The sequence below is a fragment of the Nomascus leucogenys genome, chromosome 11, assembly GCF_006542625.1.
Source record: "Nomascus leucogenys isolate Asia chromosome 11, Asia_NLE_v1, whole genome shotgun sequence".
Classification (NCBI taxonomy): domain Eukaryota; kingdom Metazoa; phylum Chordata; class Mammalia; order Primates; family Hylobatidae; genus Nomascus; species Nomascus leucogenys.
Genome location: NC_044391.1, coordinates 11,064,066 through 11,084,048, shown reverse-complemented (window position 1 = coordinate 11,084,048; position 19,983 = coordinate 11,064,066). Strand labels below are relative to the sequence as shown.

Genomic DNA, 19,983 nt, shown 5'->3' with positions numbered 1-19,983 from the left:
TGTATTCCAGCATTTTCTGGTTAAGCACATTCACAAATCCCAAAACGCACACTGAAAGATGTGCCACAGGCAACCGACTCCGTTTATAAGGAAAATATTGATTGACTATCTACCAAGCACTTTATGCTTCATATAAATAAAAAATTGTGCAACATAATCTCTGCCCTCAATCCTGAAGATTTTCAAGAAGTACATGGTATCTGTTGGGGTAGTTGAAAGCTATGGAACATATTTAGGTGTAATTACTGTTTTTAGTTTGTAGGAAAAACCAAATTACCTGCTGTTTCAAAGAACGTTGGTTTTTATTCCCTTGGTACCAAATCAGTAAGAGTCCCTCCAGCACAGCAGCTGTTGTTAATGGCCCTAAAGTGTTAATGCGCTGCCTAAATTGAACATAGTTCAGTGTCTACACCAAGTGGGCCCTCAATTCGTGTTGATGGATTGACTTTCTCACAGGCGGCAAAAGCTCAGTTTATAGAGATGGAGCCTATGAGACTAAAATCAATAATTTAAGAAAACTGTGTTGAATTCTATATTTGTAGAAATACAATATGTACAAATATAAAAACTATATGTATTTGTATCCATTGTTAAAAAAAAAAGATACTTTTGTTCCCTGACAGATGCTAATAGATGCTCAATAGCTTTAAGTAATAATCTAAGCATAGGCAGACCATAAAAGTTGGATAACTTACATGTATATATTCTGATTGTGATATAGGAGTGATTATAAAGAAATTGAAGAGCCAAATATCTGAAGACATAAGCATCGCTGATTAGTAATAATAACTTTTAATCACAGTAATAAAAATTACCCAGTAGTGAGAAACGTTCTATTTGAATTGCTTATTGTAGATCATCTCTAGTGTATAGATTTTGACAACTTTCTACATTATTTTATACTATTCTTTAAAGCAGATAAGCCTGTTTTCGAAGATGTGCCCGAAGCAGTCATTTAATTTGAAAGCATAATGAACTTCCTCTCTAGCCTCCATCAGGGTGGTATGGTTTTACCACCTGATCAGGTGACAGATGAGAAAGCATCTCCTTAGTCAAAGCAGAATCTTAGAGCATTAGGGAATGGACTGCTAGGTACTTCAGCAGAGCATTACTCTTGCATCCTATGTCCAAACCAGAGCTGTGCTCAACATTTGAAAAGTTTGAACATATAAACTGACAAGTATCTACCACTACAAGATGGGAAGTGGAATTAGTTCAGAGAGCAAGGAGTCAGCCAAAAGATCAAAAGAACTGGAGAAAAAGCTTCAGGAGGATGCTGAGCGAGATGCAAGAACCGTAAAGCTGCTACTATTAGGTAATTTCTTTTCCCTTTTGCTTTCAAAAACCTGACTTGTTTTTCGATTGTGATACATTTACTTTTCTCAAACTTTACTTTCGAGTGTATTATCATATGGGAAATTTATTATAAAAATGTGTTTGGAAACTTAAGGAAAATTTATTTGTACTCTATCAATATTTAATAATTTTTCTGTTTAGTATTTTATTACATGTTTTTGTTAAGCAAAGAGGCAAATATTTATCAGCTAATTTCTCTGTCAGTAATATGATTTACTATTATTAAAATAAAAATCAGATACATTTATTATTTTATTGCACCCTAATCATTTTCTGAATGTCAGCTTTTTAATACTGAAAGCAATCCTTTAGTTACAAGTTATAAAGAGTTATATTATTTTGTTTAAACGGAAATATGTTGAATTGTTTGACGCTGAAGTTAATGTTTGTTATTTACTTGTATAGTTAAAAATCAATTAGTCAAGTTAGAGAATAATGATAAAATACTTTAAATTATATTAATAATATTACTTAGGCTCCTGAATACTGCCTGTAATATTGCCTGTACACTTGAAAAATACTCTACCTAAATCCTTTTAGAGCATTTATATATTCATTCAGGTCAGGATTTATGTCTCTTTTATTTTTTTTCCTTCTTTCAAAACTCAACAGTGTTTTACCTTGACTATAAATTCAATAAATGTTCAATTAATTGAAAGAATAAAAATAATCCATATGCAGATTTTTTCCATAAAGCATAAAACATTTTACATGCAGTTGTCACTGAAACAGAAATATGTTTTTGAAATAAAAATGATGACCTATATAAAGAATACAAAGCAAGCACTTATTTCTGATTCAATTATGAGTTGTACGTTCTCCCTGATTTTGGTTATTCACAAAAGGACTTCATTTTATTTCAGAATCGTGCATATTTCACATAACAAATTTCTTCATATTTTAAGTATTTAAACACTTAAATACTTAATATTAAATGAATTAAATACTTAAACTTATTTAAGTATTCCTTCATTGTGTCTAATTTGCTCCCAGTGGCAAGAGTATTTCAGAAGCCAGTTGTGGGATTCCCAGCACTTGCTCCTTAAAGGAAAGCAAACATCCTTGCCGCTTACACACAGGTTCTGTGCCTGAACACAGGCCCACAGCACTTGTCAGTAACTACCCAGAGGTTGGTGACTTTGAAAGATGTGGGTTAAGTGCTAATGACACCAGGAGATATATGCTTCCTAACACACCATAGAATTCTCTTAGTTTCTGAGCAAGAGTGAAAGTAATATGGACACAGGAAAAGCAAATGAAAGGTAAAAGGGAAAGACAAGCATTCCTACAAATGCATTTTTATATTCCTTTTGTACTAAGATCAATGACGTAAGAATGGTGATAAAATGTATTAAAAATCTCCATGTTTAAATAACATTTCAATAGATGCGTGTTTTCAATATACCAATTATCTATTTTTTACATATTCTCTTATTTTGTAAAAATACAAATGGAAAGCCAAAACAATGAAAGAGCTAATACCACAATTTAGACTAAGACAAAAACTATTAAACATGCCAAAAGCAATGACTCTTGAGATAAGCACATCAGAGCTGCCAGTCAACTAGAGATTCAGTTGTGATGGAAAAGAACAAGGTAGAAAGGTGGTTTCTAGGGTCTAGGGTGGTTGGGGGGAACAAGGGGAAAGGGAGTTGTTGGTCAAAGGACACAAAATTACAGTTAAATAGGAAGAATAAATTTCAAGAGATCTACTGTTCAGCAAGGTGACTATAGTTAATGATATATTGTATTCTTGAAAAACGTAAAGAGAGTAGGTGTTATGTGCACTTACCACAAAAATGATAACTGTGAAGTAATACATTTGTTAATTAGCTAGATTTAACCATTCTACAGTGTATTTTTACTTTAACATATAGTGTTGGACACAACACAAGCATGCAATGTTATTTGTCAATTTAAAAAAATAAATTAAAAATGTTCAAAAAGAATATGTATAGATGACTGAAAATGCATCATTGAAAATTGAGTCAAAAAGGTTCAATGTAATGATGGACAAAAGAAAGATTTTTTTTTAAATTTGGAACTGAAAATCAACGACTACTGATGTATACGGGGTTCCAGAATTAGTAAATTTTCAACTCCACAGAGCCATTGACTGGGACCCAACTTATTGTATGCAGTGCTATCAAGTGAAAAATAAGTCAGATCAATTATTTTTAGACTTAAGTGGTGGTTAGATCAAGAAGAAAGAGCAACATTTGTACCAAAAGTATAAAAGAATCATTAGTGGGACTATTACATGTTTTACTTTCCCAAGGTGTTTACAATTTTATACATACAATTTCATCATTAGTAAGTAAAATACTTGGATTTATTTGGTTCCAACACTATGTGCACTAAACTCCTTTGTCGCATTTTATTTATACAAAATAAATGAAATTCTCTTAAGTTGCTCCTATTTCAATTATATTACAAATATCTGGCAAAGTTTCCCTTTGGAGTCCGTCTGAATTCTACATATGATGATACAATTATCAAATTCATAACAGTCTTATAACAGCTCTACTTCATTCTCATGTTTGGATTGAATTCAAATTCTCAAAACTGTAATTTTTATATTCAATTTGCCCTCATTAAGACATTATAAAAGTGCTTAGTTTAACTAAACCAAAACTTTCCACTCTCCCACCCTCAAATCTCCTCACCAGTGAAATCTATTTAATTTTTCCCATCATTGAAACGACGTTCTCATTCATCAGTGTGGTCTGAACGACACTTTTAAGTTTATCAGTGAGTACATGTCACATGGAACTAATCAGTTTAACCTTAGTAGTGACCAGATCCTGAGTCAATACCTACATTTACAAAAATAAGAAATCTAAAAACCACTTTTGACAGATTTTTTTTCGGTATGTTGATCTTCATCTAATGAATTTCTAGAAGCTTAAACTCATAACGCCAACTTTCCACATTTAACATGTACTGCAAAGCAGATGTAACCATTTGGTATTATCGAACACAAGATTTCACTGAATCTGAAGAGCTGTCAAAGTGCGACTTTACTATTAAAGGATCATCTTGCAGACAGATGCCTTTTTTATTACACCTTTCAGACCTTCAGTAAAATTACAGAACAGATGCCAAATCTGTGTTTCATTTTAGCAAAAAGTAGGCTTTTAGGAAACACTGGAGATGACTCATACATTGCTGAGCACATTTGATAACTGCAATCAAGAAAATAATGTCACGTGCTTTAAAAAATTCACTTGCAAAGATATTCCAGAAAGAGCACATTTTCATAAGAAAAACAAATTCTAATGGATAAAATATTCTCATTTGTATCTAAGTACGTTTTAAAGTTTTATAAACGTTTCATTCAACGGTATTTTTATTTAAAATAATACCTATCATTTAATTGTAAACTCAATATGGATCATGTTCCCATTTTTCCTTTCTCCTCTCTTTATGCTTATTACATCAAATTTCAGTTTGAGTTTATTTTGCTGCATCAGTTTCGTTTGTTTTTTTTTTTTGCAAATTTCCATCACATGGGCTGGTCAGATTTGAAGCCCCATGGAAAGCATAGGAAAAAAATTAGCTTTCTTTTTTCTTCATATTCAAAACACCCTCTGCTACATTTATATATATAATTAACATTTATTCTACAATTTTTCACTTTTAGCTAGTGATTTCCAGCATTACCATGGGAAGTTCATCATAGATGTTCTTTTCTTTTAGTTCTAAAACTCTTTATTTTTATTTTTTCTTTGTGCTATATTGTAAGAGTCACACTACTATTATTTTAATGATGTAATCTGAGTTTTACTGTTTTAAACTATTATTCCACTTATCTGGCTTTTAGAAACATGAATAGGGATGGAGTCTAGAGATCAAAAACTACTTCGAAGGTAATATATTTATTGTATTTAACATTTTCAAACTTTTCAAATGGTTTCACTTATTTAACAAATGGATATTCTGGAAGGTATGTAGTAGCAGAATTATGATTTTTGATGCTATCTAAAGGCTTGTCACAAAATAATTAGTAAGGTAAAACTTACACAGCAGAATTAGCTAAACAGGTTTAACCATGGAGCAGAATGAGGAAACTACAATTTAATACTAGAACAGAATGCATTTTTACACCACCTGAGGTAGAAATTGATTTATTAATACCTTCATCAAGTGTAATGTGTTTTGTACTTCCCAGAGTGACCTTAGGCTAGCCACATAAACCCAGAGAAATAATAGATGTCAAAGTATTTTGTAACTTGTAAAGATCTAGATAAATGTGGTTTATTCTTTGGCATAATAGATTCCCAAATACGAAATAAGTCGAATGTCGATAAATGTGTATCATTATTCTTCCTTTGTCTTTCTTTTACATGTAACTAAGAGAAGTGAGGACTCAAGACTCAGGTTAAATTAAAATGATTATTTTTATTCTATGCGTGCTTTTTAATCAGTCTTTATTTTTTTTTAATTATCCCTAGATATGAGTGGGAGAGATTCCAGGAAACCAGAGTTGTTTCTGACTTACTGGTTAGATGACAAGTTCATCAACTCTAAGAAACACTGTTTTGAAATTTTATTACACCAACATAGTCCATGCCTGTCCATGGATAAGATCAGATAAACACATTCTTTGGAATAATTATATATTAGGATTAACCAGTAAGTCCCCTTCTGATCACTGGTAATAAAAGAAGAATCTTCTTAATAACATGTAAAACAAATTCCCAATAATGTTTCCAACTTTTTGTTTTGCTTTATTTATCCGAATTAAAACCATTCTTTCCTTCCTTCAACAATAGTACCTTTTTATTTTAAACATATTTATAAATATTACAAAATATTTTTATATAGCATAATGGCTACAGTTAAGGACATCATATTGCATTCTTGAAAAATGTTGAGAGTGGGTAAGTGTTCTCGCCACAAAAATAACTATGCAAGGTAATGCACGTTAATTAGCTAGATTTAACAATTTCACAGTGTATATATATTTCAAAATGCCATGTTGTACACAACAAATACATACCATTTTCTATGTCAATTTAAATAAACAAATTATTTATTTTATGTTTCTAGAGGTATCCAATCTTTGGGATGCATGAATATTCTTAATGCGAGTATTTAAAACTGCTTCTCAGTGAAGTGGAAAGAAAACTTCAGGCAGAAAAGACCTACTTGGAGAGTTTAAATTTTTCTCCAAAATGCAAGGGACTACAACAACTTGAAAGTTTCAGATAATTACAGTTTACAAAAAAAGTTGCCAAATATTTACAACGTTGCATTTATCTATCAGAATGGCCCATGGCAGCATCAAATAGTTTCCAATAATTTCCCTCTTTTCCAACAAGCAAAAGCACATAGACAAATAATTTGTGTATATTTGACTGATTGTTTTAGATGCATTTATCTCAATTGATCAGCACATCTTAAAAGCAGGCTTGTAAAGCACTCACGTAAAAGATGCAAACCATTTAGTAAAACATTCCACGCTTAGCCAAATGATAGTATTTGCTAAGGAGGTTGAAAATTCTGGCTTGCTGACAATGAATCCTGCTAACTACAGTTTAACAAGCTCTCTAGTAATATTACAGAACATATTTATATTCGCATATTTTCATTCAAGCATGAATTATTGACTCAAGACAAATATTTTACCTTTAAAAATATTTATATAAGCAACACGAGCAGTTAACAAGTTATTTACCTCTCCATACTGTCAGAAAGGTAGCAAAACATTTCATAATGCAAGGATTCCATGATCTGTTTTATATAAAATAAAATATACTTCCATTTAAGGTATTAGACCCAAGTTCAGAATCCGTCCCCTATTTATTAGGTTCGTGCAAAAGTAATTGCAGTTTTTGCCATTGCTTTCAATAATTTTCCTCCAAATACTGGTGTGCAAATACATCAATGTAGAATTTGAACCTAAAGTAGGATTAAAGGTGAAACTGAGTTTAAGAATCCATAAGATATTAAAAATATCCATTCTGTTTATTACAAGATGCAGTGCTAATAAAAAAGGGGGGAAGTCATGGGTTTGATTCCTGTCTCAGTATTTTATATTTCAATAGAATAAATTTACTACTTAAAATTGTTTTTTAAAGATATCTAGAAATATCACTCTCTGCCGGGCGCAGTGGCTCACGCCTGTAATCCCAGCACTTTGGGAGGCCAAGGCGGGCGGATCACAAGGTCAGGAGATCGAGACCATCCTGGCGAACACGGTGACACCCCATCTCTAATAAAAATATAAAAAATTAGCCGGGCGTGTTGGCGGGCGCCTGTAGTCCCAGCTACTCGGGAGGCTGAGGCAGGAGAATGGCGTGAACCCCGGAGGCGGAGCTTGCAGTGAGCCGAGATCTCTCCACTGCACTCCAGCCTGGGCACAGAGCGAGACTCCGTCTCAAAAAATAAAAAAATAAAAAAATAAAAAATCACTCTTTAACCAGAATTTTATATTCTATTATCTCTCATAGTTTTCCATATTTAGTGAATTAGTTGTCTGATTTAATCTACTTCCATTTAAACAGGGCCAGTCATTTCAGCTGTGTTTCTTCTAAAATTCAGGAATATTTCACCTCCGTAATCTTCTACCTTAATTGACATTCAAACTCTCAACCCTGGATAATCCCTCAGAGTTCTCCATTTACCATTTTCCTGATACACTTCTCCCAACTGATTTTCTTGAATGTAATGCTGTTTAACAGCTTTTTCAGCTCTTAGTGCTGATCTAACCCTGATCCCTCTGTAAATTCTTAATTTCCTTCATTCCCAGATGTTGTAGAATAAAACAGTGTATCATTTTCAGTCTCCTGGCTGACACATATCATGTTTTAAATTTAGCTGGGCCAATAATTATTTTACTTATTCTTCATTTTCTTCTAAAATGTTCTAAAGGCAGCTGGTCGCACATTTCCAACATCACTTTCATCTTGAATCTCCCCCCAACCTCACCCTAGATGATCACTAATATACAACAAAACAATTGTAAATGATCATCTCCAAATCTCACTAAACATTCATGTATTCTCTTATATTTTCACTAGTTTTAAAGAAGCAGTATTCCATTTTCATTTCAGATTAGTTTCAGCCTTTGTGCTATAAATTCTATCACCTTTCATACCTTAAAAATTTTGTTCCATTAATTATTTTTCATTTTGTCATCTTCAAAATTATCTATTGGCTTTTTCTTCATGGCAAATACAGATGTTTCTCTTCTTTAGCCTAAGAAAATTTATTTGACTTCAACACACCCTTGAATTCACCTTATATAGATATCTTTTACCATGTTTTTATATTGAAATACTTCTCAAAGAATGCTATGCTCACTGCTTCTATTTTCTTATCCTCTTTAGTCTGTTTCATTAATTGCAATGTAAGTTGTATATATGCTCTCCTCTACTAAAAAATTATCGCTCACAGAGTGCAGATAATGGCCAATTCACAAAATTCACATCTCAATAATTTTTTCTTTCTCTTTTTTTTTAAAGACAGGGTCTCGTCACCCAGGCTGGAGTGCAGTGGTGCAATCATGTCTCACCGCAGCCCCAACTTCCTGGGCTCAAGTGATCCTCCCACCTCAGCATCCACAGTAGCTGGGACTACAGGTGTGCACCACCACACCTGTCTAGTTTTCCTATTTTTTGTAGAGACAGAGTTTCAGCATGTTGCCCAGGCTGATCTCAAACTTCTGGGCTCAAGCGATCTGCCTGTCTCAGCCTCCCAAAGTGCTGGAATTACAGGCATGAGCCTCCACCCCCAGCCATAACTTTTAAACTAAGTCTGAACTAAACAATCCTCAATTTTATATCCCTGTATTCCTCTCTTCATTGAAGCTTGCTTCTTCTTTCCATCTATAAGTGGATTCATCTACCACGGTTTGTTCTTAAACCTTGGTGGGTTTTAGTCTGTACTCTCTTATACTCTGTTTTGAAGACCTCATAACAGGACTTAACTGATATAACTCTAAAATTCTTTCTTTTGCTCAATTTGTTGACCCATATTCACAAATTCCTTGTATCTGTCAGTGACCTGATCACACTTTGGGAGATCTCAAAATAATTTCCCGAGTTTATTTTGCTGCCCATGTATCTTTATGTTTTCCATGAGGTGCCTTGTTATGTCCTTTTGCATTATATTCACTTGATATTTCAATCCTCCTTAGCTTTCTTTATGACTATTCCCTCTCCATTGTCCAAAGGTCAATGTTGTCACAAGATTTAGTTTTACCTCCATCTCTATTGGCATAAATCTCACATTTTTCTCTTTACTGCTTCTGTTATTGCTTTAATCTATGAGAAAATCTTATGAAATAGATATTACTTTCATGATATAGATAAGAAGAAAATGACCACTTAAGAATATAGTTTGGTTTCCAAATATCAAATGTCTATTTACAGCCAAGCAAAGACTTTTATTTGTATGTGTCGGTTTTAAGTTAATGTCTGCATTCTAATTTCTATGAGAACAAAGAACATATCTGCTTTTGTTCTTTACTGAATTATGGCACAGGAAAGGATGCATGTATGGTGAATGGAAGAATGACAGAATCAGAATCTAAAATATTCTGTGATTTGTTCATGGTGGCTAGAACACAGGTATACCTTTGCATGTAGAAATGAGCTAGAAGAAAGTCATTTATATGTTATTGAATAGGAATTTTATTTTGTGTCTGTAGTCGATAAGAAGATATTGATAGGTTTTTTAACTATGTAACTAAAATGATATTACTTGGCTTTTAAAAAAAAAATCAAAGACTATCCTTGGCTATACTATGGCTCAAAGATTTAATGAGGAGGATAAAGGTAGGTAGGACAATTAGGAAAATGTTACTACTGTGCAAATTCTTGATGCAATTCTGAATTAATGCAGAAATTTTAAGTTTGAAAATAAGTTTTGAGGGATGTTAGGAGACAAAGTGACAGAACTTGGTGGCAGACTGCATGTGGATGGTAAATGAGAGGAGTGATTGGAGTGGAATTGGTTATGGTTGATTATGTTATTCACTGGTATGTGAAATGCAGGATAAATATGAGGCTGTGGAAAAGGGAAAGGGGTAATAATTTAGGATATTCAAACCTATGTTTTTTTTTTAGCAGGACCAAATGGAGATATCTATTAGATCAACATATGGGTCTGAAAATTAGGAGGGATAACTCTAGTAAGAATTACATGCTTGATAAATTCAATCCTCCATTCTCCTTATTTTATATTTTCCTTTGTCCAGATATCATATGAGTATAGGCAAACCATGTGATTAACCAAGGCCTTTTTAAAAACCGTTGTTGCAATATGTATTTATACTAAAAAATAGTATACATGACTATTCCCACAATTAATGAACACTTAGACAAATATCTATCTACAACAGACCTGTGTGGGAAAAATCATGTAATTATGTATTTTAGTGTTGTCATTTTTTAGCCTAAAAGGTATGTTAATAAGCAAAATGAAATATCTGTTAAAATGCTTCTCAAAATCCAAGAAAGCTCATATAACATTTTTGAACCACTTTATTGAGATATGCTTGATATGCAAAAGCTATACATATTTAATGTATGCAACTTGATGAGCTTAGAGATAAGTATACACCTGTGAAATCGTCACCACAATCCACACAGTAGACTTCTCCATCACCTGTAAAAGTTGTTTCCTGTCCTCTTATTTATTGTTCCTATTATTATAAGAACACTTAACATAAGATCTACCCTCTTAGTGAATTTTTAAGTATCCAGTACATTATTGGTAACTATAGGCACTATAAATATTATCAGATATTTTAAAAGTAAGTATAAAATGGAAAGTTGGAATATCTAAATAAAAGATCATTAAAAAGGAAAGATAGTACATAGCTACAATATTCTTTCTCATAAATGAAACATGCTTAATTTGGCTGACGAGGAATTTTACAGATTCGTGATGCTTATTTTTTCTGTATCACAGAAATAGGTACTTATAGTCATATATCTGACACCATATGTTTACTGATATGACAAACTGAAAATCCACAATATTATTGATATAGTATTCAACTAAAATATTTACATTGAATCTAATCATCAGAGAATACAGATAATTGAATATATTTAGAAAATTGTCTTAGACTTTAGAAAAATGCCAATGTCAACAAAACAAAATAACAAAAATATTACCAGGAAAATGTTATAAGTTAAAAGAGTTTAAATAGCATAACGACAAAAGAAAGTGTGAAACTCGATTGGATCATGAATACAAGAAACAAAAAAAGGTAAGGGAAACATTTTTTTGAAACAATCAGATAAATTTGAATATGGAGTATATAGTATTAGATAACATTTAGAATTAACATAAATTTTCTTAAGCATGGAAATAGTATTTTGGTTTTGTAGAAAAATTGTCTTATTCTTAGAAGATGCATTTCAAAATATTTATGGGTAGAATGTCTAATAAAGATTCAGCAAAACAAAACATAAAACTATGTTCATATATGTATATGTAAATTTATACATATATATGAGAAAGAAAACAGGACAAATAATTCAGAAAGGTGAAGGGTATAAAATGCGGGCATCTACAACACTATATTCTTGAACTTCTGTAAGTTTTTAAATTAATTATCAAAATAAAAAGTTTGGGAAAAATAAACAATTTTTTTTTTGGCAAAAGAAAATGTACAAATTTATCTGCAAATTTATTCATATTGCTTTATAAGGGAATTCTATCAAACAGTCCATGGGCAGAGCATTTCAAAATTACGTAAACATTTTTAGAAAATTCTTTTCGATTTATTATTTGACAACTCTGACAACAAAATTTGACAAAGACGATGGCGGGTCAATCATCCTCACAGACATAAATATAAAAACCAAAGCCAAATATTAGCCAGCCAATGCCAGCAATACATAAAATGCAAAAAGAGAAAATGTTGGGGGGACTTTTGGGGGAAGAGGGATTATCCCAACAATGCATGTTTAAAATACTATTAGCAAATCAATTAACATTATTCACTACATTATCAAATCAAAAGAGAAAGATCAAAAGAAGGTCAGGAGATGCCAAAAAATAATTAAATAAAATTCCTTATCAATTCCTGATTTAAACACCAATTAAAGTAGAAATAGAAGAGAATTTCCTTAGTCAGATAAACTGTAGGTACAAAAACCTTCAGTAACTATCATATCTAACGGCCAACATTTAGCATTGTTCACTACAGATAGTGAACAAGGACTTATGATTAATGGGTTTCCTGTTAACAAAACAGACGCTAGAGTATGACATAGTTTCCTGCCCTTGACCTTCTCTTCAATACTCCTATCAGGGATTTGGGTGAAGGTGGATAAAGCAGGCATTTCAAACTTGAGATTCAGTTTGGAAGGATATAGTGACAAAACCAAGTCAGAATTCCAAATAACCTCCACTAGCAGAAATGCTTGCCACAAATAAGCAAAATGGAATTTAATAAATATTTTTATTGAGGTTCAAAATCAATTAGATACAGGTGGTCTGTGGGAGAATCTGTTTGGTAAGAGATGTGAAAAAAAGTAGAAAAACTTTAATTACCACAAGCTCAATATAGGCAAAAAAAAAAAAAAAAAAAGGAGGCAAACTAATCACGGTCTTTATTAAGAAAATTACTTATTTATTAACAAGCCCACCAGGAGTGAGGCAGATCTAGGTGGCAGAATGTCAGTGCTGTTCATAAATCTGGTATCTACAGCACAATTTTCAGTACTGCATTTCAGAAAGACATTGGCTCTTGTATGGGGTATGGTTCAGAGGACAAATAATCTAAAAGTCATGTTCCACAAGAAAGGAGTAAAGGAGTGGATCATATTATACTTGAAATATTTCTTTAAAAGGATATGAGCACATTCTTCAAATAATAGAAAATACTTAGAGCTCACTATATATTAGTGTATGTTCTAGGTAATTTATATTTGTGATCTAATCCTCCCAAGTCTTAACCCAATTTTATAATAGAGGAAACTGACTTTCAGAGAGACTGAATTTGATCAAGACAGTCACAGTCAGAGATGAGTGCAAGCTCATATCTATTTAGTTTCAAAACATGATGAATCCAGCTATGTGAGGGGCTGTCATGTGGAAAGGACAGAGAATCTTGATGTCACTCCACAAAAAGGAGAAATAATACACGAAACAAAATTAAGTTGGCTCAAAAGAGACTACCCTAAAAATCTTTTATACCAACAGTCTACCTGTGAATGACAAACTGACACAGCAATACTAATATGTCTCTGAAAGTACACTGTTTTCAAGGCCAGGTGTAGGGGCTCATGCTTGTAATTCCAGCAGTTTGTGAGACAGGCAGGAGGATTGCTTGAGCCCAGGAGGCCAAGGCTGCAGTGAGCCATGATCATGCTATTGCACTCCAGCCTGGCAACAGAGCTAGATTCTGTCTCAAAACAAACAAACCAACCAACAAAAAAAGTACTCTGCTCTCATACTAATTTATAAAAAATGCATTTAAAATAATTTCTAAAGTGTTGAAACCATTATGGTATTTATCAGTGCCTACTTAAAAAAGAAAGCAATATGACATAGCTTTAGTAAGAGTCAGAATACATAGTTTCTTTGTTTGAAGACAGATCTGAAACTTTGGATGATTATCATAATCTCTATTGGATTCATTTTTCTCATGCATAGACTTAAGAGATGTGCATAGCTGGTTGATTTCTAAGGTTTCTTTCTACTGTACAATTATGTGATTTTTAATCACATAATTGTACAAAATAATCTTACGTGTGATTACAAGTCACAATGTTGTAATCTCATTTTGCCTGTTTGAATGAGTCATCCGAAATGAGCAGTCAAGCCTTGTGTGTGTTCCATTGAAGTTCAGTTACATGTATAAATATTGGGTAGATTTAAAACTGTTTTTAATATTTTCAGATTTAAAAATGTAGAACAGGATTCCTTACTTATTATTAAAAATAATTTATGAGTATCTAAGTATGAATTAAGTATAAATTTAAAAAGTTAATTATTTGTAACATTATCTATTTCAAAGAAACAGATGCATATCTTGTTAAAATTCTCTTGGTACCCCTTGACCCAGAAACTAATATTAACGATGACCACAATTTGGAAGGAAGAGATTATTTCAGGACACCATCAGCGTATGTGAACATGCTGTTATAATGTCTATATTTGGCTCTGTAACATGATCTAATCTCACAAGACTGAAATGACTATTGTAAACTATGACCTAGAATCATTGTGAGAACAGGGCTCAATAATTTATTTTTGAAATAACTTTGCAATAGAGTTCCAAATAATAAATGAGATTTTAAGTAGATAGACTTTTCTTTAGGAATTTTCCTGTTAATGCTGTAATTGACTATACTGGACCTTTACATAGAAGACTGAAGTCTCTACATAAAGCAAGGATGGTACAGACACCTTTTTAAAGACTTTCAAGAGAAACTATTAACTTTTAATATGGAGGTTCATTTAAAAGTACATGCCATTTTTAAAAAAGTGATTGATTATTCTGCTTACCTTAAACACAGCATGAATTACCAGCTAAGTTACAAATAATTCTTATACAATAACATACCCTGTAGCCTTAGAAATACTTTTGGAATTGCCACAACTTAGTGTCATCAGTATGTTTACCAAATGGCCATATTTATGAAGTACAGAAGACCATTCTGAATGTACATTAACTGACATAGTCTAAAAGTCACTTTTTCCAAAAATTTATAATTTAACTAGTCAATAATATACAACGAATAAAATAAAATTCGGTTGCGATTTTTTAATCTGTCTAAAGGTGGTTCTTAATCAATAGAATATTTCTCTATAATACATATGCTGGTACAATTCTGGAAAATCATTGACACACTTTTTCTCATTAGGCTTAATATCTCAAGATAGACAATTCATTTAAAAGAAAGTGGTCTAAATTATTTTCACTTCATTGTAGAAATTATATCATCCTTTAAATAAATTTAACTGACATTCAGAAATGAGACTTTTTTCTCATTTCTAGTTGAATACTTTGGTTGAACAAAATACAACATTAAATATACCTGCATGAGCAAGTACTGCAGTTCCTACTAAGCCCATTGACTTTTCTTCCACATCCCCACTGCTCTGTAATTTCAGACAGTGTGTGTGTGTGTATATATATATATACGTATATACGTATATACGTATATATATAGAGAGAGAGAGAGAAATAAGATATTCTGATATTATGTCATTTGTACAGGATGATGCTAGAATTTCTAATATTCAGTTCTATTGTTAGAGATTTTAAAACAAAACCTATCAAGGACAGTTTTATAATATTATTCGGTGACTTTTTTTTTCCCCAAAGTGATGCACTTCCTACAGCAAAATAGTGAATTATTTAAAGCCAGCAGACCAGACTATTGTGCAAAGCTCATTCATTTTTGAATGAGTTGCCACTCTCACAAACAAATAATTCTCAGCCATGCAAAATGATAGGGTCGGTTGTCTTTGGAAAATGGGCAAGGTGATTTTATTTTATTCTCAACTGTTTCATTTTTGGGCATTGCAGCCTCTAGTAAATGAGATGGTTATGCCCAATCTGTCAGTTTGTGTTGGATTATGTAAAGAAATTTTAGCAAGTTACTTTGATTTTTGCATCTATCAACTTTGTTGTCATATTTCACTACCAGTGGTGGAGAGCCAACTAGCATAAAATCAGGGAGAGGTGTGTTCTCCAGGTTTTCCCAAGGGAAAGAATCTGTATATCATCAGCAAAAAATGAAACATTATTTTCCATAGCTTTACCACTCTTATTTCCTCACTATCACATAAGGTGGACAGCTGTTTGACAACTGCAGAGACTAGATATATTTACATATGGCTATGACAAAAAAAAAAGTCCTGAATAGAATTAAATTTAGGTGTAGCTATATCTGTTCGAGGCTTAAGAAAACATTGTAAATCATGCAGAAACATTTCAGTGAGGAAAAAATGATACGCACTACAAAGGACAAAATCTCATTTCTGAAACATGTGTCAAAGAATTCATTTGTTTTATTGAGAGTCTACTGAGTTAGGCACTGTTCTAGGTGCTTTGGCTAAATCAGTGAACGAAGCAGATAAAGATTCTTTGCAATGTGAAATTTACTTTGCAGTGATGAAAGGAACACTTTTAAATGATATGTGAATTATTCCTAAGCATGTAGAAGAAGTGTTAGGAGAAAAGTGTTAGGAAAGAAGTGAAGGTAGAATAGGGAAATGAAGACTGAGTGGGTGAGAGTGGAATTAGAAATTTAAATAGGGTGGGTTGGGTGCAGTGGCTCACGCCTATAATCCCAGCAATTTGGGAGGCCGAGGCAGGCAGATCACTTGAGGCCAAGAGTTTGAGACTAGCCTGACCAAAATGGTGAAACTCTGTCTCTACTAAAAATACAAAAATTAACTGGGCATGATGGTGCACGCCTGTAATCCCAGCTACTCAGGAGGCTGAGGCAGGAGAATCGCTTGAACCCAGGAGGCAAAGGTTGCAGTGAGCCGAGATCTTGCCACTGCACTCCAGCCTGGGTGACAGAGCGAGATTCCATCTCAAAAAGAAAGACTCTTCTGGATATTGGCCTAGGCAAAGAATTTGTGACTAAGACTTCAAAAGCAAATGTAACAAGAACAAAAATAGGCCAATGGAACAAACGAAAAGCTCTGCACAGAAAAAGAAATAATCAACAGAGTAAACAGACACCTAAAGAACGGGAGAAAACATGTGCAAGCTATGCATCAAACAGAGGACTAATATCCAGAATCTACAAGGAATTCAAACAACTCAACGAGAAAAAAGCAAATAGCCCCATCAAAAAGTGGGCAAAGGACATGAACAGACATTTTTCAAAGAAGACATATAAATGGCTAACAATCATGTAAGAAAATGTTCACTACAACTAATTGTCAGAGAAATGTAAATTAAAACTACAGTGAAGGCCGGGTGCAGTGGCTTACACCTGTAATCCTGCATTTTGGGAGGCTGAGGCGGGCAGATCATGAGATCAGCAGATCGACACGATCCTGGCCAACATGGTGAAACCCGTCTCTACTAAAATACAAAAAATTAGCCAGGCATGGTGGCACGCGCCTGTAATCCCAGGTACTCAGGAGGCTAAGGCATGAGAATTGCTTGAACCCAGGAGGCGGAGGTCGCAGTGAGCTGAGATCACGCTACTGCACTTGGTGACAAGAGTGGGACTCGATCTCAAAAAACAAAAACAAAAACAAAAAAAACTACAGTGAGAGACCACCTTACACCAGGTTAAAATGGCTATTATTAAAAAGTCAAAAAACAACAGATACTGGCAGGGATGTAGAGAAAAGGGAACACTTATACAATGTTGGTGGCATGTAAATCAGTACAACCTCTACGGAAAAATAGTATGGATATTTCTCCGAGTTAAAAATAGGACTACCATTTGATCCAGCAATCCCACTACTGCATATGTACCCAAAGAAAAACATATTATTTTTAAAAGGCACTTGCACTTGTATGTTTATTGCAGCACTATTTATAATAGCAAAATCATGGAATCAACCTAAGTGTCCATCAGTGGAAAACTGGACAGAGAAAATCTGATATATATAACTGAATACTACTCAGCCATAAAAAAAAAAAAAAATCATGTCTTTGATGCCTTTGGCAGGAAATGGATACAACTGGAGACCACTATCTTAAGTTAAACAATTCAGAAACAGAAAGTCAAATATCACATGTTCTCACTTATAAGTGGGAGCTAAACAGTGCACACACATGGACATACAGAGTGGAATAATAGACACTGGAGACTTGCAAAAGTGGGAGCATGGGAGGGGGGTGAGGAATGAAAAAAATCACCTGTTGGGTACAGTGTACACTATTCAGATGATGGGTAAACTAAAAGACCAGACTTCACCACTATGCAGTTTATCCATGTAACAAAACTGCACTTGTATCCTCTAAACCTATGAAAAAAAAAATATTTTCCATGAAAAGTGATAGTTTTTAATATCTATTCAAATTCGGTGTATCAGTTAATAATATTCCTCTTTTTATGTTGCAGGAGCAGGAGAATCTGGGAAAAGTACTATTGTTAAACAAATGAAGTAGGTATACATCTGTCTCAAGTGTTTAATATTTGATGTCTGTCCATGTATTTGACCATTCTTAAAATACATGCTTTTGTAAACACTGATTGACAATCTTTTCTAAATCATGGTTCATAGCAGAGTGGTCATAGTTCCTGTGCAAATATACCTTGTATCCTTTAGCAGAAAGTGTACCAAATGAATAATATTATAATTTCCATTTTTTAAAATGTGCCTCTCAACAAGATAAATGCTTAAAGAATTATATTTTAGTTATATTAATCTGGGGATATCAAGGGCTTTATAATGTGATCTTTAACTGTAAATACTTTAAAGTATGTCAATCAATGATACATTTGATTTTTTTGAGGAAACAATATTTTTAATCTCATTGGCATTTTGCCTACCTGGGAATAAAATGCTTAATTACTATCATGAATTCTGATTTATTTTTGCATTTGTTTTCTCTGCTTTTTCCTTTTTATAATGAAATAACTAGACCTGAATTCCTTAATAAGGAAATCATGAAAAAAGAATGCAGTGTCTACCTGAATAAAATGGTAATTGATAAGTAAAGGTAAATGGGTGAAACCTCATGGCTTTGTTACTGCTAGAGAATTTTAAAAGATAATTGTTGCTAAAAAGAAGTAAAAGAAGCAGCAGAAGAAACAGAAGCAGCAGCAACAGCAGCAGAAGGAGAAGGAGGAGGAGGCAAGGAGGAGAAGGAGCGGGGAGGAGGAGGAAAAAGGAGGATAAAGAGGAGGAGGACCATTTTTGAGCATATTTTTAAATTATATGTTAAAGGATCTTGTTCTTTGGGACATATTTTATGAGGGAGTGATGTCTGCCAGTCAATAATGAAATTGGTTTCAATCTAAGCCACTGGTTTCCTTTTATGTGATAATATCATGTAAGTTTTATATCAACCAATATTTAAGCTTCACTTATCTGCAACCAAACATCTGATCTTTCCTACTGTCTCTGAAGAACAGAGCTCCTTTATTCTGTTTCCTGGGATTGTTCTATTTCTGAGTTCTTAGGACCATCCTTGCAACTAAGTCATCTGGCATTCATTTCTAACATTACCACAGTATCTGCCTGCTCTTGTCTCCCAGGCTATGATCATGCTTGAACCTCTCTTTTTTTCATTTCTCCATTCTCTATGAGCTTAAATAAAGAAAAAAAACGCCAATTATTTGGCTATGTAAAAATTAAAACTTTTAAATATAGTAAACCATAAATAAAATTAAACCAAAATTAGAGAACTAGAAAAAATTTATAATAAATATGATAAATAATTGGTGACTAGTAAAGGCCCATAGATTGCTAAGTAAAACAATAAGCTTCCAATATACATAAATGGGGATAGGCTATGAATAGAGAGTATAGAAATGACGAAATTCAATAGATAAATAATGTATTTTAGTGTAACTTTATTAATTATAAAAGAAAAATCAAATCAATAATGAGGTAATTTTTCATTGTAGTAAATTGACAAACAATAATTTAAAAAAGTTACCCAGTAATAATGAGATTTTGAGAAATGGATATTTTTAATTGCTATTTGTAAAATTATATATTACAGAGAAT

At 32.9% G+C, this 19,983-nt stretch overlaps 1 protein-coding gene across 1 annotated transcript in view; it reads left to right on the top strand.

Moving 5' to 3' along the window:
* The first annotated feature begins 1,059 nt into the window (after nucleotides 1–1,059).
* GNAT3 (G protein subunit alpha transducin 3) overlaps nucleotides 1,060–19,983 on the top strand; it is a 55,212-nt gene continuing 36,288 nt past the window's right edge. Inside the window, exons 1-2 of the mRNA XM_003252183.2 lie at nucleotides 1,060–1,315; nucleotides 18,369–18,411. Coding sequence (XP_003252231.1) covers nucleotides 1,198–1,315; nucleotides 18,369–18,411 — 161 coding nt within the window. The 5' untranslated portion in view covers nucleotides 1,060–1,197. The remainder of the gene's footprint in view (nucleotides 1,316–18,368; nucleotides 18,412–19,983) is intronic.